The sequence below is a fragment of the Phocoena phocoena genome, chromosome 11 (assembly GCF_963924675.1).
Source record: "Phocoena phocoena chromosome 11, mPhoPho1.1, whole genome shotgun sequence".
Classification (NCBI taxonomy): Eukaryota; Metazoa; Chordata; class Mammalia; order Artiodactyla; family Phocoenidae; genus Phocoena; species Phocoena phocoena.
Genome location: NC_089229.1, coordinates 38,275,386 through 38,297,042, shown reverse-complemented (window position 1 = coordinate 38,297,042; position 21,657 = coordinate 38,275,386). Strand labels below are relative to the sequence as shown.

General features: G+C 37.7%; 1 protein-coding gene across 1 annotated transcript in view; it reads left to right on the top strand.

Annotated features, from left to right (window-relative positions):
- The window catches only part of PTPRQ (protein tyrosine phosphatase receptor type Q), a 196,363-nt gene that overhangs the window by 31,221 nt on the left and 143,485 nt on the right, over positions 1 to 21,657 (top strand). The window contains exons 15-17 of the mRNA XM_065887336.1: positions 7,481 to 7,663; positions 8,020 to 8,121; positions 12,254 to 12,374. Of these exons, the coding sequence (XP_065743408.1) occupies positions 7,481 to 7,663; positions 8,020 to 8,121; positions 12,254 to 12,374 (406 nt within the window). The remainder of the gene's footprint in view (positions 1 to 7,480; positions 7,664 to 8,019; positions 8,122 to 12,253; positions 12,375 to 21,657) is intronic.

Here is a 21,657-nt window from a genome sequence, read left to right as displayed (position 1 = left end):
TATAGATGTACATATACGTAAAGCTGAATGTAAGTGTATATCTATAGATAGATGTATATAGATGTATAGAGACTATATATATAAATTCTATACATATATATGTACGTGTGTGTATAGACGCATACATATATCTACATACATTCTTTTTTAAAAAATATATTTATTTTTGGCTGCGTTGGGTCTTTGTTGCTGCGTTCAGGCTTTCTCTAGTTGTGGCTAGCGGGGGCTACTCTTTGTTGTGGTGCGTGGGCTTCTCATTGCAGTGGCTTCTCTTGTTGTGGAGCACAGGCTTTGGGCGCGCGGCCTTTAGTAGTTGTAGCGCATGGGCTCAGTAGTTGTGGCTCATGGGCTCTAGAGCGCAGGCTCAATAGTTGTGGTGCACAGGCTTAGTTTCTCCACGGCATGTGGGATCTTCCCGGACCAGGGCTCAAACGCGTGTCCCCTGCATTGGCAGGCAGATTTTTCTTTTCTTTCTTTTTTTTTTTTTGAGGTACGTGGGCCTCTCACTGTTGGGGCCTCTCCCGTCGTGGAGCACAGGCTCCAGACGTGCAGGCCTAACGGCCATGGCTCGCGGGCCCAGCCGCTCCACGGCATGTGGGATCTTCCCGGATCGGGGCACGAACCCGTGTCCCCTGCATCGGCAGGCGGACTCTCAACCACTGTGCCACCAGGGAAGCCCAGCAGGCAGATTCTTAACCACTGCCCCACGAGGGAAGTCCCTACATTCTTTTTTTGTGGTAATTAAACTTGTTTTTATTTAGAAATTGTAATATCAGTTATGTTAACACAGTACATAAGCTATCTCAAAGTTGGATAACATAAACTCTTTTTAAAAATAGAGAAAAATAAGTTTACTTTAAATATATTTTAAATAAAAATAATTTGATTATTTTGGGAATATATTCTTTGATGAAGCTGTTATAGTCTATATACATTCTTGAGGTATGTGTATAGACAGAGGTGCAGAGTCTGAGCACAGAAAGGACATGCCTGGAGAAGGCTTACAGAGGAGGTAGCATTTGACCTGAGTCTTAAGGAGTCGGTGGAATGGACATTACAGAGGTTGTTGGGTGGCCAGGGGATGTGTCCTATATAAAGGAAATAACGCAAGCAAAGAATTAATTGTGTTTCAGTGATGCAAGAGCAAATAGCACAAAGCAAGACATTTGCCTGATGATCTTAGTGCACTGTTTGTATTATGGTTATAGTCATATATTTTGCAGCATCACTCTTAGGCCAAACAGTAAAGTTACTGTTTGATCCCTGCATTGTAAAAAATAAATATTTATTGCCTAGATACTGGCTGAACCATATGGAGTTGCTATTCCTATATGTCATAATTGGCCAAATATCAACAATTTCTTCTGATTCAGACAGATGCTATAGGTGAGGCCTTGTCCCTGACCTTGAGGAACTAGGAATCTAGTAAAGTGGCTTACCTTTCAGCAAAAGTATCCTCTTCAGACTGGTCACAGAAATTAATAAGATTGACCATAGAGGACGACAGTAGTTGTAATGGCAGGAATAAGAGTGTAATGAAAAGAACATTTTTTATTATTATAAGTTATCCATTATAGTGCAATTTAATTGATATACATATTGGCATGCTTCATTACTTTTATAAGTATTGTACTTAAAATAAGTATTTTTGAGAAAAATATCTTACTCTACCTGGTTTCATTTTACACCATGTCAAGGAATGAAGCATATTTTAAGTACCTGCAACATACCATTGTGGGCTCTTCTATCGGCTTTCACAAAAATTGCCTTTTTAATTCCAGAATAAAGCAATAAGGTATTATTATCTTCATTCCTAATGAAAAACTGAGGTCTGAGAAGTTCATCCTTGCAACAAATATTCAACAAATAATTTACAGTATACCAGCCCTTACTGGGCTATATTAGCACTGTAAAAGAAAATGAATTTCCACCCTCCTAAAGTTAATATAAATTACTGGGTGTTTCATAGGCAATGGAATCTACATTAATGACTTTTCCTAGATCATGTTTGCTAAGTTGGACCACCGAGTTCAGTTCTTTCTGAAAAAGAGGAAGCTGTAATTTTAAGCAGTCTCAAGGTGTCATTTGAAGCAGGATGTGCTCAGGAGCAACTATCTGTTTGTTCCCAGGGCTCAATGTTCTTATTAAATACAATAAATACACCCTCTACTCTTACTATAAAAAACAAGATCCCACTTTTCAATATTGTTTCATGAGAAATTGAGAGCTGTGCTAACTCAGTAATGTGTTAATGCTGCTAATTACAAATAGGAGTACATTATTTGTTCAGATGTTTTATCTTGATTATTTTACTAATGCTTGGAAGTGCAATAGCTGATGTGTGTTTACATGTATACAATGATAGAAAGAATTCAGTGAAGAGAGAAAAACTAAAAATACAACAGAGAGGAAAGAATGTCAAGTCTAAGGTCTGACTAGGTAGACGGAGTGGAATCTAGTGCTGAAGTGGACTGGGTTTTAGAAAGGAGTAAGGAGAGAAGACAGTTAAAGGAAGAGGGGTGGCAGGAACGTATGTAGTCCTCTTCTGAAGGTTTTTATTTTCTCAATGAAATTAGAGGCAAGTTTATCAGCTTCGAATAAGGAGGGAGAGGAGATATTGGATGTTTGTGGAGAGAGAATATGGTGAAAACATACATAACAGAGGAGACTAAATTAACTAAAAAATAGATAGGCTGCCAAGCAGTGAAAAAGATTGATTTGAGATTTGAGGTTATAAATTAAAGTAAGGCTAGTGAGCATGGAGTGGTATTTTATTCAGACATTTTTAGCTGTTATATTGCAGATGTAGAACTAGCCCTGAGTTCAGTTTAACCTAAGTTGGAATCTTGCAGGAAAAGTAAGATAGAAAAAGGAGTTTCTGGAGATTGCTAGGGAGTGATTTTAGTGATAGACTGTGGACTCTGACCTGAGTAAGTAGGGAGATGAGGACATAAGGGAGGTGATGGACAGTGAAGATTTGATGAGGGTCAAAGACTTGTTGGATCGGCAATACGAGGGTCAGTCAGCTGGAAAGATAGGTGGTTGCCAAAGAGAGGAATACTGACAGTTATAGGTAATGACAAGCCCTCAGGTGTTGCCATGAAAACTAGTGGTTAAAGTGAGGTGGAGGAAAAGATTATTGAAATTATGGACCTCGACGAATACAGAGTCCACGGAATAGCACAGATCATTTCCATCAATGTTGACATCTCTGAGAGTGGTAGAGAGGAAGTCAGTCATACAGGTGATAAACTTTTTAAGACGTGTGGAGAAGTGGAAGAGTACCACTAGGTGATTGTCTTAAAGGAGGGGTAACACCTCAGGTTTTTCAGGAAGAATAATAGATCTGGATATGGCAAAGAAAAGCATAAAAACTTGACTTCCAGGCCCTCTGGTTATAGAATGATGAGAGAAAAACAAATAGCTATCTGTTACCCAAAAGTGCTGAGTTGTAGTGTTCTCAAGCAGTTCCAAGATTTCACTTAGAGCCAGAAGGCTAAGAGAGCATTCAGAGTAGTTGAGGATTTTTCTCAATTTAATGGTTTGGCTTGGAAAGATAGTAGAGAAGATTTTGACTCGTTGGGAAGGGATAGTAGGATTATATTGCTATATATTGCTATATCAAGTTATGTATTGAATTACGGTTCTTCCCAAAATTTTAGAAATATCAACATTCTTATCTCAGTTTTTCCCCTTAAGTCTGCTTTAGATGCAATGCACTTCATAACAGGTAACAGTGGGGGTGAGGGGGTACTGTTTCTACATTTTTAAGGCTTTTGAATTTTCTCTACTAAATTTATTAGTAGCATTTTTTATATCCATTGTATTTAGACTACCAATAAAAAAGGTTCTATTCTTTCTTTTGAAAGGAAAGGACTTATATCGGGACTCTATAATGGCAATAATATGCACATATTTAGTTTATGTTGTTTAACCATCAAGTTAGTCATTATTGTTACTGTTCTATGAAGGCAATTTTAAACCAATACCTTTCCAACTGTGGTCTGTCATCTCCAGCAAATATTTTTCTGCTTAAAGTGCATTGTTTACAGTTTCATCTGTTGAGGTTGCATTGATGGCTTTCTCTCTGTTTTTGATTGTCTGAATAGGCTTTTATTTTGTTCTTGTTAATTTTTCTGGGTTTAGAATTCCATTCTTTTTTCAACTGAGGTCACTTTTCTGTCTAATCGTCGTTCCTATGTAGATGATCTGTTTTCTTCCTGGTGCTGTTAAGATCTTCTCTTCTTTGGTATTATGTACTTTCACAATTACGTGTCTAAATATGAGTTTTAAAAATTTAATTTATTTTTGGCCGCATTGGATCTTCGTTGCTTCGTGCGAGCTTTCTCTAGTTGTGGGGAGCTGGGGCTACTCTTTGTTGCAGTGCGTGGGCTTCTCATTGCGGTGGCTTCTCTTGCTGCGGAGCACAGGCTCTAGGCACGTGGGCTTCAATAGTTGTAGCACGCGGGCCCAGTAGTTGTGACTCACGAGCTCTAGAGCGCAGGCTTAGTAGTTGTGGTGCATGGGCTTAGTTGCTTCGCGGCACATGGGATCTTCCTGGACCAGGACTCGAACCTGTGTCCCCTGCATTGGCAGGAGGATTCTTAACCACTGCACCACCAGGGAAGCCCCTAAATATGATTTATTTTGTGTGTGGTACGTGGGCCTCTCACTGTTGTGGCCTCTCCCGTTGCGGAGCACAGGCTCCAGACGCGCAGGCTCAGCAGCCATGGCTCATGGGCCCAGCCGCTCTGCGGCATGTGGGATCCTCCTGGACCGGGGCACGAACCCGTGTCCCCTGCATCGGCAGGCGGACTCTCAACCACTGCGCCACCAGGGAAGCCCCAATATGATTTTTTAAAGAAAATTTTGCTTGAGATTTATTGGGATTCCTTGTTCTGAAGCTTGATATCTTTCAACAATTTTGATCAGTCCCAGCCATTATCCCTTCAAATATTTCTTCTTCTTCATTTTCTCTACTTTCTTAGACCCCCTTAGTATATCCTTTATGTCTCTTAACTGCCATTTTATATTCTCTACGTTTTCTTTCTCTGAGTTACTTTTTGATAATTTATTCAATACTGTAAATTTTTTTTTGCTAAAACTTTCACCATATCTAATCTGCTTTTATGTGCATCAAGAGAATTTTAATTTTATTTTTTTTCTATTCTACAAGTCCTATTTGGTTCTCTTTCAAGTCTGCTTGGTTATTTACACTATTTATTATTATCTAAAGAATTCGTTACTCATACTTTTAAATGTTTGATTTCTTGAAGTATATTAAACGTTTGTATTTTTATTCTTTGATAACTTCAGTATCTAAAGTCTTTTGAAGTCTGACTGCTGTGTGTGTGTGTGTGTGTGTGTGTGTTTTCCTTTTTCTTTGCTGGCTTTAAGTATTGGTGGCTGATTTGCCTGTGTGTTTTGTGACTGTTATCAGTGAATTCATATTCCTTGAAACCTCATCTGTGGGAAATTTATGTAGACTGAGTTGAAGTTGAGTTTCTTCCAAGAAAATGTGTGTTTGCTTCTGCTAGTTGCTTTTGAGTAATGGCAACTCAAATTCATTTTAATTTATATTCTGAAGTAGAGGTCTTTTCAGGCTATATGGGTAGCATGGATTTAGGCTACATATGCTCATAGGGATAGGCTTACAGTTCCAAAAATGTGTAATTTTTCTTTCTATTCCACCTCTTCATCCAGAGGAGTGGCAAGAGGAAAAAAGTTACTTTTCTGGCCTCTTTTGTGCGGTGGGCTTACTTCTCACCCCCTAGTCCTTGAGAATGAATACACCACATTGCACAAGCCTAGGAGTTACCACTCACATTGAGGTCTGTGGTACTCTGCAGAAGAATTCAAGGTGCCCCTAGAGTTGGCCAATATCATGGCCCTAGTTGAAATTGCATTCTTTTGGGGTTCTAATTCTTGATGCAGGGGTATCCTTTATCCTTCTTCTGGCCCAAGGTTTTATATTCTTTTTCTGGCACTCTACATAGCTGTTAATACAGAAACTCCAAGTCACCAGGATTGACCAGTACCTTCCAAGGCAGAGCAGGCTTTAGTACCAGCTTCCATCTCAGGATTCTTGTTTTTACTTTGTTTTTTGTTTGTTTGATTTTATTTTGTTTGTTTTTTTGCATTTGTTTTTGGACCACCAGAAATTTCTAACTCCCTTGTCAGCTCTGCAATTCCTTACGTGACAAGAAAAATGTTAATTTTATACAGAGTTTTACTTCTTTTAATTATAATAGTCATTCAATTTAGTGTTTATTCCAGTATTTTGGCAGAATTGGAATCCCACATGTAGTATTGGTATTTGAATATATGTAGAAAACCATTTTGTGACCATTACATTCAATATAATAAGAACATTAATAGATACAGAAAACTAGTGTTTTATTTATTGATATCCTGTATCCTTAGTAGACTGTTTTGTTACCAGGTTATTATATGCAGCCTTATATCTAGAAGAGGATCCTTGTCTTGTCATAGATCTTGTTATATATCAAAACTAATCTATTAATCATTTATGTATTATTATCATTATTAATGAAAGGCAGAATCAATTTTTAAGTGTTTTTCAGTCCTCCTTCTTGTACAGTTAGCCCTTTGTATCTGTGGGCCCTGTATCCACAGATTCAACCAACTGTGGATTGAAAATATTTGAAAAAAAATTGCAGTGAGTTCCAAAAGCAAAACTTAAATTTGCTGCATGCTGGCAGGCAACTATTTGCATAACATTTCCATTGTGTTTACAATTATTTACATAGCATTTATATTGTATTAGGTATTATAAGTAAACTAGAGATGATTTAAAGTATACAGGAGAATGTCCATGGGTTATATGCAAATACCATGCCATTTTATATAAGACTTGAGCATCCTTGAATTTTGGTATCCACGAAGGGCGTGGGGGTGAGGGTCCAATTCACTGCAGATACCAAGGGACCACTTTACCTGCATGTACTGCAATGTAAGACAGCTTAATATAGTCTCAGGTATTTTAATAAAAACATCATCCTGTAGGGCTTCCCTGGTGGCGCAGTGGATGAGAGTCCGCCTGCCGATGCAGGGGACACATGTTCGTGACCCGGTCCGGGAAGATCTCGCGTGCCGCGGAGCGGCTGGGCCCATGAGCCATGGCCGCTGAGCCTGCGCATCCGGAGCCTGTGCTCCGCAAAGGGAGAGGCCACAGCAGTGAGAGGCCCGCGTACCAAACAAAAAAAAAAAAAAAAAAAAATCATCCTATAAACATTATTCTGTAGAGTTGTAGTATGAATTTTCTTTGAAATGAAATTTGTCTTAAACAGTTGTAAGTGCTATAATTTACCCATATTTTACTGCATTTAAGATGTTTCTTATAATCGCACTCTAATGAATGTTCATGTATACATATCCTTATCCACTGGAGCGAAAACTTCAGCAGAATGCACTATTAGGGTGGAATTGTTTTATGCATGTATCTTTTTGTTTTTTTCAGTGCCTGATAGTGCACCAGAAAATATTACTTACAAAAATATTTCCTCTGGAGAGATTGAGCTATCATTTCTTCCCCCAAATAGTCCCAATGGAATTATACAAAAATATACAATTTATCTCAAGAAAAGTAATGGAAACGAGGAAAGAACTATAAATACAACCTCTTTGACCCAGAACATTAAAGGTAAAAATATATATAATATTGGATATTTACATTTATATTGACAGAGTGGCCACAAAATATTAGCTTGTTGTTATATTAGAAATGGTGAGTGTGATTAGCTTTATACAGGGTGTGACAATTCTGGCCTTCTGGTAAATAAACTAGAAGCTTATGGCGGGTCATGTGAAAGACTACTCTAAGTCAGTTTTTTCTACATTTTTTAATATTTTGTCTGCATAATAGGAGTTACTATTCCAAGAACTACATTTTCATTTAGTTTTTACTTTTGAAAGAGTGTTAAGAGACATTTCATAGCTTGCTTCTTGCATATAATTAAGGGCCATTTTGTAAGTCTTATCTATTTTATTTCTATTTAGGACTGAAGAAGTATACACAATATATAATTGAGGTGTCAGCTAGTACACTCAAAGGTGAAGGAGTTCGGAGTGCACCCATAAGTGTGCTGACTGAAGAAGATGGTAAATATAGCAGTGAATAGTGATATATTTTGAATCCATCACACTTCAAAAAACATGTATACAGAATGAAGATACAACATAAGAATTCTCCAGCCTTGGGTAGCACTTGTGTGCTGCACCAGCTTTCTACAGAGATTTCATTGTCATGGTTTAAAAGAAGCTTGCAGAGTCAGATTTATGTTCAGTAAAATCAGATATATAAAATGCATTTTTTAAAAATTCTGAAGTCATCCATGCTCTGTAAAAAAAAAAAAAAAAAAAAATCAGTAATATTTTTTCCATGGGAATTTTTAAGGCTAACATCTTGGTGCGAATAGTTTGAACGTCAATCAGGATATGTTATGACTGTGTTTTTCAACTTTAACATTCGTAAGAGTAGACATTTACGTAAGTTTTGTAGTAGATTCTGTTATGTCAACCTGCAGCATTTTTTTTTTTTTTTTTTTTTTTTTTTTTTTTTTGCGGTACACGGGCCTCTCATCGTTGTGGCCTCTCTCTTTGCGGAGCACAGGCTCCGGACGCGCAGGCTCAGCGGCCACGGCTCACGGGCCTAGCCGCTCCGCGGCATGTGGGATCTTCCCGGACCGGGGCACGAACCCGCGTCCCCTGCATCGGCAGGCGGACTCTCAACCACTGCGCCACCAGGGAAGCCCCTGCAGCATTTTTTATTGTTGTTAGGATTAGCTTGCTAATGACTTCAGACAATTTTCCAGATTTCTCTACATAATTTGCCAAGATGCTATTCCTGAATGTTAATAGCCTTCATATTGAATATCTAAACGTACATTTTCCTAACCTGAATAAAATCCACTTTACTACTGAGACCACTTTACAATACTACTTCACCAAGTTACAGGCATATATCATTCTAAGAAAATTACTTTTGAGAGATATATTTGGAATTTGGATTTACGTTTTGTGTTTTTTACATTGGGTATTTTGAGAATGTTACTTCTCTTCTGTAAGAGAAGGTCCCGTTGCGAAGAGGGCCAGGTCTGGATGTAACGCGCTTGGAGAATATCTTTTTTCACCCTCTCAGGTTTCCCCAGCTTCACAGGAAGCTGCACTCTGTGGTTCGGATTCTAGTCATTCACCAGGACAAAATGTATGTTACTTACTTCTAGAAGAAGAAAGGCTTTTCTCTGCATTTTTCTTACTTTACTCCGAGTAATAAAGTCTTCAGAAGCCCTCTTCCCCCGTTTCAGGTCCCTCTATGTTTTCCCCTCCACCAAAATACTTCACCAAAGCATCCTGTTAAGGTGATCTACCAGGGTCAGAAACTGGTAGATCTTAGCTTCTACCCCCATTTCTAGAAACATAGAACTGGTTGCCCCAGTTTCTAAGTCTTCTCATGGGTTAGTCTTCCTTAGTTATTGCCTCTACTTTCCACTTTCTACGTTCCTTAGTTATTTCCTCTACTTCAGAAAAACTCACCTGTCCAAATTTTCATTTTTTTCATAGATTCTTCTTGCTCTCAAAGTGAAAATTAACCAAATAAAAAAGTTCTTCCAAAGAGACCATGGCTAAAGGCTAGGGAAGAAGGTTAGCTCTCCTTCTTTCTTAGTAATGTCTAAGAAAGATGTATTAAATCATTTTAGCAATGCCCTAATAGACATAGTACCCTCTTTATTTCCAATCTAATGAAATAGTCCCTATAGTAAGAATCTGAGGTCTTATATGAAGGACCCTAGACCAGTAGTGAACATATATTTTGAACAGGCAGAGTTTATTACCACTCAAGTCAATAGTTGCAAATTATACTATGCATCCAAATTACCTGGGCTGTTAAAAATGCAGTCATGGTAAACTTCCATCTAAGTCCTTGGCCCAGTTATTGATATAATTGCTATGGAATAGGGTGAAGAACAAGACCTCTTTTAGAAAAATTATAGCAAATCTAGAATGGATAAAGGCTGAAAAGCTTTGCTTTATTGGGTAGTAGGAGCTCCTTGCTTTCATGGAGCTTGAAGTTCAGCAGAAGAGATCTAAATTTGACAAATGTGTAGACAAGTAATTTTTATTATTCTAATTACTGGTTTAAGTGTTCACCAGGACCAAAACCAAGGAACTTTAGCTACTCTGAAGCATCCAGGAAAATGTAGCTGATTAAGTTATGTTTAAACTGTGACCTGAAGACAGACGAGTAGAGGAAGGGTGAGGGATAGGAAAGATCATACCAAGCAGAGTGAGTAAGAGCCTTAGGAAGACCCTTATCTGTCCTCATGTGCTCTGTCTTGATGACTTGGATAGATTGCAAAAGATATTGCATTTATTTAATCTAATTTTTCCAATTTCATTTTTTAAAACTGCAATTCTGAGTACAAAGGTTATTTTAACAAATGCTAAAATGATTGAAACTTAGTCTGCTGTAGTAGATATTCAGTATTTTATTTAAAAAGGCACGTTAGGGCTTCCCTGGTGGCGCAGTGGTTGAGAATCCACCTGCCATTGCAGGGGACATGGGTTCGCGCCCCAGTCTGGGAAGATCCCACATGCCACGGAGCGGCTGGGCCCGTGAGCCATGGCCGCTGAGCCTGCACGTCCGGAGCCTGTGCTCGGCAACGGGAGAGGCCACAACAGTGAGAGGCCCGCGTACTGCAAAAAAAAAAAAAAAAAAAGGCGTGTTAATTACATTTATTTAGCAATAAAATGTTTTACATAAAAAAAACCCAAGACTATATTGAAGATTAAATATAAAACACCAAAAACTGATATTCCACATAAACATCTTAAAGCATATTATAGAAGAAAAATGCTCATATAATATTCTGTATCACTACTAGTTTTGATTAAAATTGTTTTTTTCCAATAATAAACAAAAGTTAAGTTTTGCAATGATATTCAGAAAAAAGTATTCTAGGTTTTTGTTTTGACAGATGAAAGAGAGTTCTTGGTTAGAGGTAATTCATATTTTGGGAAACATCTCCAAATGATATATGGATTCTTGTGATAATCAGTATTTGTTAGCATTTTTATTATAGTGCCGGTGAGAATACCAACTGAAAATATAAATTAGCTGTCACTTATTCTATAGAACTCATAAAGCTTTTCTCTGTTCAATAAATTTTTAAAAAAAAACTGTTGTTACCAAAATAATGAAAACACACACACGTATGTGTACACTATAGTGGGGATTACTCAGAAAATCAGAAAGAAAATATAATAATTCAGGCAGCATTTTCTCCAAGTTATTGGAAAAAGTGATTTGCACAAATACTAATCTATAACATTGTTCAAAGATCTGAATAAATTCTTGGAATTTCAATTAGCTATGAGTCCACTTTCCATGCATAACTAAAACAATGATCAAAATTGTAGTAATTTATACTCTTTTACATGCAGAAAAATTGTGTTAATATTCTAAGACATTACTATGCTGTTATAAAGAATCTGAGAAGTGCCATTCTAAATGTTTTATCTAAGTGGAAATATAAACTTGCTAATTAGTTTACAGTAATTTTTTTAGTGTTTATTCAATTCAGAATGGCTAAAATATTTAAATTCTTACACTATTATAGCACAGTTAGAAGTAGACCCTAAAATGTCTATATTCTTGTTTATGTGCTACATTGGCATTTCCTTTGTAACCCATTCAATTTTGAAGACTCAACAGATTTTGATATTATTTTGCAGTTTAATGACACTACTGAAATTGAGGAATGTAGTTTTCATTTGTGAGGTCCGTCATTTTAATTGCTCTCACAGTGTTATACTTATCACTTTCCCACTTCTTGGATGCATGTTTTTCCCCCATCTCTTTTTATTGTTTGTGGAGCTCTTTTATTGTATATTTATTCACCCCAACCAATAGTTTTATGTTTATTAGAGGATGATAATTTACCAAGATGTACTTGAACAGTAAGTAAATCACAGTGACATAGCCCTTGTTCTTTTTTTCTCATGAAATATTTTTTTCCATTGAATCACAGAAACAGATGTTCTAACACCACCATGCAAAATCTTCTTTTATCATCTCATTTTGAAAGTAAACAGTCTCTCAAGCCCGTGGAGAAAGGCACTGTACCTGATTCATTTACCAGAAAGTTCATAATAAAAATTTTGTGCATTTCTATTTTAACTTTTTCTTATATATGTTTAATAAAATGCATTATCATATTTTCTAACTTTTCAGCTCCTGATTCTCCCCCACAAGACTTCTCTCTAAAACAGTTGTCTGGTGTCACGGTAAAGTTGTCATGGCAACCACCCCTGGAGCCAAATGGAATTATCCTGTATTACACAGTTTATGTCTGGTAAGAATTTTTTTCTTTTTTGGAGATAGTTCTGAGAACAAGTATTAATCTGTAACATAATAGGAATGCAGTTTTTAAATTTCAGATTGTGAAGGTACATTAGGAATCTGATTGTTAATAGACTAGTTAATATGCCTTTATTAAGAAACAACTTTTTCCTATATTACATAGAGGTCCAAGCATAGTCAGATAATGATTTTTGTAACCAAAACAAAAAAATGTGTATTATGTGCAATTATACTAAAATTCTGCTCTTCAGAGTCATGGACTGGTCAGCTTATGTGACTACAAGTGAATACAGAGGCTTTCAGTTTTACTCCAATATTCTCTATGCCACTGTCTCTTTAAGTTTCCTTGAGCAGAATAATTAAACTAAAATTTAACTAAAAGATATTTCTCCAGAAATCTATTATTTAAGGTCAATTTTCTATTGAGATGTAAGCAGTATATTTATTTTTTACTGATCACCTTTACCCTAATTGCCTATTTATGAGTCAATCATGAAAAAGATGTAATCCTATAGTGCTTCTCATCAATTAACAACATGGCTATATTGCTTCATGAAAGCTCAACAGATAAAAATGCTTACTTTGATCTAATATAAATCCTTGTAAAAGGATTCACCATTCAATAACGTATTTCCTAGTGTATTTTAAATATTTCAACTCAGGAAATACAATTTACATAATGCTTTATAGAACATAGGCATTTCTTACTTTTGTATTCCTCACTTGGAAGGTTCATCATTGAGTAAGAGGCTATGGTGTTTTTAAAAAGTCTATTCTTCTCTTTCCTAAATTAAGATTTCCTGCCCCCCCAATGCCTGTTTATACCCTTTGCATACTGCTCCTTAGGACATGTCCTGTATTATTCATTGCCTGATAAGTAGTCATTTTGCTTACTCTTTGGCAAAATTGGGAGTGACATGAGGGATGTTAGTGGGAAGAGAAGCAGTGAGAAGAAGGTAACCATTCCCCTCTGTTACCCTGCTCATTCATTTATCGATTCAGTTTTTCATTCCTTCATTCAGTAATATTGATAGAGTATCTATTTACCTGTGAACAAGGCCCCTGCCCTTAAGGAGCTCATATTCTAAAGAGATAAGTGGATTATATACCCAGAAATTTAAAAATGAGGGGAAATTGGGGGAAAGAAGGCTACTGTTCATAGGGTGCTTTGGAAGTCCTCTTTGAAGAAGTGGCATTGGGTTGTGGTCTGAATGCCAAGAAGGAGCTTCTCGTCAAGAGAAGATCTGCAGGAGGAGGGAACATCAACCGCATAGGCTCGGTGGGGGACACACTTGTCGTTTTGAAGACCATAGAGGAGGTCAGTGTTGCTGGAGAGAGAGACAGAGGAGAGTTATCCTGGAGGGTAGGAGGCCAAAAAAGGTCGGGAGCTAAGCCACTGTAAGGATTTTGTTTTCATTTCAGTTGTAATGGGACTTACTAGAGAATATCAAGCACCTTGGATACTTTATGGAGAATGAATTGCAGGAGGCAAAAGTGTTAACAGTGTTACTAGGTAGGAGATAAGGAGTCTGGGCCATGGATGATGCTGGGATGAAGGAAAGAAGTGGGCAGCTTTTTATAACATTTAGGAAGAAGAGTTGATAAGATTTGGTGAATGGATTGGCTGTGAGAACGAAAAAAAAAAGAAATCAATGGAATCAATGATGACTTCTAGATTTTTTTTCTTTCTTTTTTTTAATGTTTATTTTCTTATTAGTCATCCATTTTATACACATGAGTGTATACATGTCAATCCCAATCTCCCAATTCATCACACCCCCACCCCCACCCATCAGCTGCTTGCCCCTCTTGCTGTCCATACGTTTGTTCTATACATCTGTGTCTCAATTTCTGCTCTGCAAACCGGATCATCTGTAACATTTTCTGGGTTCCACATATATGCGTTAATATTCAATATTTGTTTCTCTATTTCTGACTTACCTCACTCTGTATGACAGTCTCTAGATTCATCCCCGTCCCTACAAATGACCCAATTTTGTTCCTTTTTATGGCTGAGGAATATTCCATTGTATATATGTACCACACCTTCTTTATGCATTCGTCTGTCGATGGGCATTATGGTTGCTTCCATGACCTGGCTATTGTAAATAGTGCTGCAATGAACATTGTGGTACACGACTCTTTTTGAATTATGGTTTTCTCAGGGTATATGTTCAGTAGTGGGATTGCTGGGTCATATGGTAATTCTATTTTTAGTTTTTTAAGGAACCTCCATACTGTTCTCCATAGTGGCTGTATCAATTTACATGCCAACCAACAGTGCAAGAGGGTTCCCTTTTCTCCACACCCTTTCCAGCATTTGTTGTTTGTAGATTTTCTGATAATGCCCATTCTAACTGGTGTGAGGTGATACCTCATTGTAGTTTTGATTTGCATTTCTCTAATAATTAGTGATGCTGAGCAGCTTTTCATGTGCTTCTTGGCCATCTGTATATCTTCTTTGGATAAATGTCTATTTAGGTCTTCTGCCCATTTTTGGATTGGGTTGTTTGTTTTTTGGTTATTGAGCTGCATGATCTATTTATATATTTTGGAGATTAATCCTTTGTCCGATGATTCATTTGCCAATAATTTCTCCCATCTGAGGATTGTCTTTTTGTCTTGTTTATGGTTTCCTTTGCTGTGCAGAAGCTTTTAAGTTTCATTAGGTCCCATGTGTTTATTTTTGGTTTTATTTCCATTACTCTAGGAGGTGGATCAAAAAATATCTTGTTGTGATTTATGTCAAAGAGTTTTTCCTATGTTTTCCTCTAAGAGTTTTATAGTGACCAGTCTTACCTTTAGGTTATGAATCCATTTTGAGTGTATTTTTGTGTATGGTGTTAGGGAGTGTTCTAATTTTATTCTTTTACATGTAGCTGTCCAGTTTTCCCAGCACCACTTATTGAAGAGACTGTCTTTTCTCCATTGTATATCCTTGTCTCCTTTGTCATAGGTTAGTTGACCATATGTGCGTGGGTTTATCTCTGGGCTTTCTATCCTGTTCCACTGATCTATATTTCTGTTTTTGTGACAGTACCATATTATCTTGACTACTGTAGCTTTGTGTATAGTCTGAAGTCAGGGAGTCTGATTCCTCCAGCTCCGTTTTTTTCCCTCAAGACTCCTTTGGCTATTCGGGGTCTTTTGTGTCTCCATACAAATTTTAAGATGATTTGTTCTAGTTCTGTAAAAAATGCTATTGGTAATTTGATAGGGATTGCATTGAATCTGTAGATTGCTTTGGGTCATATAGTCATTTTCACAATATTGGTTCTTCCAATTCAAGAACATGGTATATCTCTCCATCTGTTGGCATCATCATTAATTTCTTTCATCAGTGTCTTATAGTTTTATGCATACAGGTCTTTTGTCTCCCTAGGTAGGTTTATTCCTAAGTATTTTATTCTTTTTGTTGCAGTGGTAAATGGGAGTGTTTCCTTAATTTCTCTTTCAGATTTTTCATCATTAGCCTATAGGAATGCAAGAGATTTCTATGCATTAATTTTGTATCCTGCAACTTTACCGAATTCATTGATTAGCTCTAGTAGTTTTCTGGTGGCATCTTTAGGATTCTGTTTGTATAGTATCATGTCATCTGCAAACAGTGACAGTTTTACTTCTCCAATTTGTATTATTTCTTTTTCTTCTCTGATTGCTGTGGCTAGGACTTCCAAAACTGTGTTGAATAATAGTGGTGAGAGTGGACATCTTTGTCTTGTTCCTAATCTTAGAGGAAATGCTTTCAGTTTTTCACCACTGAGAATGTTTGCTGTGGGTTTGTCGTATATGGCCTTTATTATGTTGAAGTAGGTTCCCTCTATGCCCACTTTCTGGAGAGCTTTTATCATAAATGGGTGTTGAATTTTGTCAAAAGCTTTTTCTGCATCTATTGAGATGATCATATGGTTTTTATTCTTCAATTTGTTAATATGGTGTGTCACATTGATTGATTTGCGTATATTGAAGAATCCTTGCATCTCTGGGATAAATCCCACTTGATCATGGTGTATGATCCTTTTAATGTGCTGTTGGATTCTGCTTGCTAGTATTTTGTTGAGGATTTTTGCATCTATATTCATCAGTGATAGTGGTCTGTAATTTTCTTTTTTTGTAGTATCTTTGTCTGGTTTTGGTATCAGGGTGATGGTGGCCTCGTAGAATGAGTTTGGGAGTGTTCCTTCTTCTGCTGTTTTTTGGAAGAGTTTGAGAAGGATGGGTGTTAGCTCTTCTCTAAATGTTTGATAGTATTTACCTGTGAATCCATCTGTTCCTGGGCTTTTGTTTGTTGGAAGATTTTTAATCACAGTTCAATTTCACTACTTGTGATTGGTTTGTTCATATTTTCTATTTCATCCTGGTTTAGCCTTGGAAGGTTATACCTTTCTAAGAATTTGTCCATTTCTTCCAGGTTGTCCATTTTATTGGCATAGAGTTGCTTGTAGTAGTCTCTTAGGATGCTTTGTATTTCTGCGGTGTCCGTTGTAACTTCTCCTTTTTCGTTTCTAATTTTATTGATTTGAGTCCTCTCCCTCTTTTTCTTGATGAGTCTGGCTAATGGTTTATCAATTTTGTTTACCTTCTCAAAGAACCAGCTTTTAGTGATCTTTGCTATTGTTTTCTTTGTTTCTGTTCCATTTATTTCTGCTCTGATCTTTATGATTTCTTTTGTTCTGCTAACTTTGGGATTTGTTTGTTCTTCTTTCTCTAGTTCCTTTACGTGTAAGGTTAGATTGTGTGAGATTTTTCTTGTTTCTTTAGGTAGGCTTTCATAGCTATAAACTTCCCTCTTAGAACTGCTTTTGCTGCATCCCATAGGTTTTGGATCGTCGTGTTTTCGTTGTCACTTGTCTGTAGGTATTTTTTGATTTCCTCTTTGATTTCTTCAGTGATCTCTTGGTTATTTAGTAACATATTGTTTAGCCTCCATATGTTTGTGTTTTTTACGTTTTTTTCCCTGTAATTCATTTCTAATCTCATAGCGTTGTGGTCAGAAAAGATGCTTGATATGATTTCAATTTTCTTAAATTTACTGAGGCTTGATTTGTGACCCAAGATGTGATCTATCCTGGAGAGTGTTCCATGCGCACTTGAGAAATAAGTGTAATCTGCTGTTTTTGGATGGAATGTCCTATAAATATCAATTAAATCTATCTGGTCTATTGTGTCATTTAAAGCTTGTGTTTTCTTATTAATTTTCTGTCTGGATTGTCTGTCCATTGGTGTAAGTGAGGTGTTAAAGTCCCCCACTAGTATTGTGTTACTGTCGATTTCCTCTTTTATAGCTGTTAGCAGTTGCCTTATATATTGAGGTGCTCCTATGTTGGGTGCTTAAATATTTATAATTGTTATATCTTCTTCTTGGATTGATCCCTTGATCATTACGTAGTGTCCTTCCTTGTTTCTTGTAACATTCTTTATTTTAAAGTCTTTTATCTGATATGAGTATAGCTACTCCAGCTTTCTTTTGATTTCCATTTGCGTGGAATATCTTTTTCCATCCCTTCACTTTCAGTCTGTATGTGTCCATAGGTGTGAAGTGTGTCTCTTGTAGACAGCACATATATGGGTCTTTTATATACATTCAGCCAGTCTGTGTCTTTTGGTTGGAGCATTTAATCCATTCACGTTTAAGGTAATTATCGATATGTATGTTCCTAATACCATTTTCTTAATTTTGGGGGGGTTTGTTTTTGAAGGTCCTTTTCTTCTCTTGTGTTTCCCACTTAGAGAAGTACCTTTAGCATTTATTGTAGAGCTGGTTTGGTTGTGCTGAATTCTCTTAGCTTTTGCTTGTCTGTAAAGCTTTTGATTTCTCCATCGAATCTGAATGAGATCCTTGCCAATTAGAGTAATCTTGGTTGTAGTTTCTTCCATTTCATCACTTTAAGTATATCATGCCACTCCCTTCTGGCTTGTAGAGTTTCTGCTGAGAAATCAGCTGTCAACCTTATGGGAGTTCCCTTGTATGTTATTTCTCGTTTTTCCCTTGCTGCTTTCAATAATTTTTCTTTGTCTTTAATTTTTGCCAATTTGATTAGTATGTGTCTTGGTGTGTTTCTCCTTGGGTTTATCCTATATGGGACTCTCTGCACTTCCTGGACTTGGGTGGCTGTTTCCTTTCTCATGATAGGGAAGTTTTCAACTATATTTTCTTCAGATATTTTTTTGGGTCCTTTCTCTCTCTCTTCTTCTTCTGGGACCCCTATAATGTGAATGTTGTTGCATTTAATGTTGTCCCAGAGGTCTCTTAGGCTGTCTTCATTTCTTTTCATTCTTTTTCCTTTATTCTGTTCTGCAGCAGTGGATTCCACCGTTCTGTCTTCCAGGTCACTTATCCGTTCTTCTGCCTCAGTTATTCTGCTATTGATTCCTTCTAGTGTAGTTTTCATTTCAGTTATTGTATTGTTCATCTGTGTTTGTTCTTTAATTCTTCTAGTTCTTTGTTAAACATTTTTTGCATCTTCTTGATCTTTGCCTCCATTGTTTTTCTGAGATCCTGGATCATCTTCACTATCAGTATGCTGAATTATTTTTCTGGAAGGTTGCCTATCTCTACTTCATTTAGTTGTTTTTCTGGGGTTTTATCTTGTTCCTTCATCTGGTACATAGCCCTCTGCCTTTTCATCTTGTCTATCTGTGAATGTGGTTTTTGTTACACAGGCTGCAGGATTGTGGTTCTGCTTGCTTCTGCTATCTGCCCTCTGGTGGATGAGGCTATCCAAGAGGCTTGTGGAAGTTTCCTGATGGGAGGGACTGGTGATGGGTGGAGCTGACTGTTGCTCTGGTGGGCAGAGCTCAGTAAAACTTTAATCTGCTTGTCTGCTGATGGGTGGGGCTGGGTTCCCTCCCTGTTGGTTGTTTGACCTGAGGCGACCCAACACTGGAGCCTACCCGGGCTCTTTGATGGGGCTAATGGGGGACTCTGGGAGGGCTCACGCCAAGGAGTACTTCCCAGAACTTCTGCTGCCAGTGTCCTTGTCCCTTGTTGAGCCAGAGTTGACCCATGCCTCTGCAGGAGACCCTCCAACACTAGCAGGTAGGTCTCGTTCAATCTCCTTTGGGGTCACTGCTCCTTCCCCTCGGTCCCGATGCTCACACTACTTGGTGTGTGCCCTCCAAGAGTGGAGTCTCTGTTTCCCCCAATCCTGCCGAAGTCCTGCAATCAAATCCCGCTAGCCTTCAAAGTCTGATTCTCTAGGAATTCCTCCTCCCGTTGCCACGTCCCCAGGTTGGGAAGCCTGACGTGTGGCTCAGAACCTTCACTGCAGTGGGTGGACTTCTGTGGCATAAGTGTTCTCCAGTTTGTGAGTCACCCACCCAGCAGTTATGGGATTTGATTTTATTGTGATAGCGCCCCTCCTACCATCTCACTGAGCTTCTCCTTTGTCTTTGCATTCTGGTGTTCTCCAAAGAGGGAATGAGAGCATGTCCTTTTACTCTGCCATTTTGAACCAATCTCGACTTCTAGATTTTTGAATCAAAGGGTGATAACTCTGAGATTTTTGACACCATTTTGCTAAGTTAGAAATAAAATTGAAAGTGAAAAAAAATAATGAAAATGAGAATCAAGACTTTTCTGGCTGGGGTTCCAGCCCTCCACTTGTGAGAACAATGTCATTACTCTGTATGGAGTTGTCGCACAGCGATCATGCTGTGTGGGTTCAACTCCCCAGTAGTGCTTTTTGTCTCCTTTGATATCCGTTTTTTGTCTCTCTTCCTAAGATGGATTATAGATACAGGGGAAGCTCACTGAAAGTAGGATGAGGGGATCTCAAGTCTGGGATATAGTAGCTCTTCTCACCTGGCTTTTGGGAATCATCCTGGGACCCATCTCCCATCATAGCTTCTAGTTTCAAGGTTTTTATTTTCTGTTTTAGCCTTGATCCAGCCTCAGGCTTATTCTAGTGCCCTGGCTCTCTCAGCATGTCTGTCTCAACCCTCAGGTAGCTAGATGTTCTTGGTCATTTTCTCTGAACCAGTCTGTAGTGTGCAGGACTGGGAAGATGACTTCCACACTGTTCCCTAGCTCTGGATGATCTCCTAGAAGAGCCCTTAGATCTTACGGGGACATAAGTAATTACTGGACATAATTACTTACTAGACATAAGGAATGCCATATGAAAGACATATTTTCTAAGAGGTTTGCCATTTTCCTTTCCATCCTGAGAAGAAGGAGCTCTACACTGGTATTTCCTTCACAAACCTATTTGTTTTCACCACACTACCCTCAACTTAAGTTCCCGGGACACTCCTGTCTGAAGGCTTTGTCCTGTTCTTTCTCTCACCTTTTCTTAGTGGAGCAAAACTTTTTCTTGTTCTTGACTGTTGAAAGCTTTCTTTTTGCGTATACTTCTTCCTTTCTATACCATGACTTACTATAAAACTTTACGGTCTAAAATCATGCAGGATTGACTCTCGATGTGGAAAGAGAATGTAAAAAACACTTTTTCCTCAGTAGAACTTCGCTTTATCTTACACGCACACGCACACGCACACACACACACACACACACACACACACACACACACACACACTGGGAGGGAGAGGGCGAGAGAAGAGAGAGACAGAAAGAGATTGAGATCCTATCTGCTTCAAGATCTGGTTTGTTAGTTGCTGTATCTGGAACAGAAAACTTCCTGGCTCATAATTGAAGCTAGATATTTGTTGAATGGATGAATGAATGAAGAATATATTTTAAGAGTTAAAAACTTAATATAGACTTACTAGCTTTTCATTTCTGACATAAGAGTAGTGATGCTTTTCCAGACAATGAATACCTTCAGTTGAATAGAGTTAGGTCTTACAAAGAAAAAACAAAGAAGGAAAAACACCTTAACATTTTAAAGAATATTATCTATAATAGACTGAAATATATAAATGGTAATGGAGTATATACAGAGATAGTTTAAAGTTTCTAGCATCTTCTTCCCTAAGATACCTGTTGGAACCACTGTAGTTAAAGGGATAGTCATAATCCTGGGTTCTTTCGTATCACTGTCACTAATCACTAATGCTTTTTTTGAATTCTTGCTGTATCAGTTTTACTGGAGAGAAAAGGAGGCATGTATCACCATATAATGGACATGCATTCTGAGTCAGAGAGACATAGGTTTGAGTCATGGCACAGCCACTAAATTATCTGTGTTGTTCTCTTAAAATACTGTATAAGTGGTGGCTATCTTTATTGGCAGAGTTCCTGTTTCGGGGTCCATATTTCTCTCACAGTTCTCAATTTCCATTATTTTAGTTCTTTCAATAACTACTAACTTCTT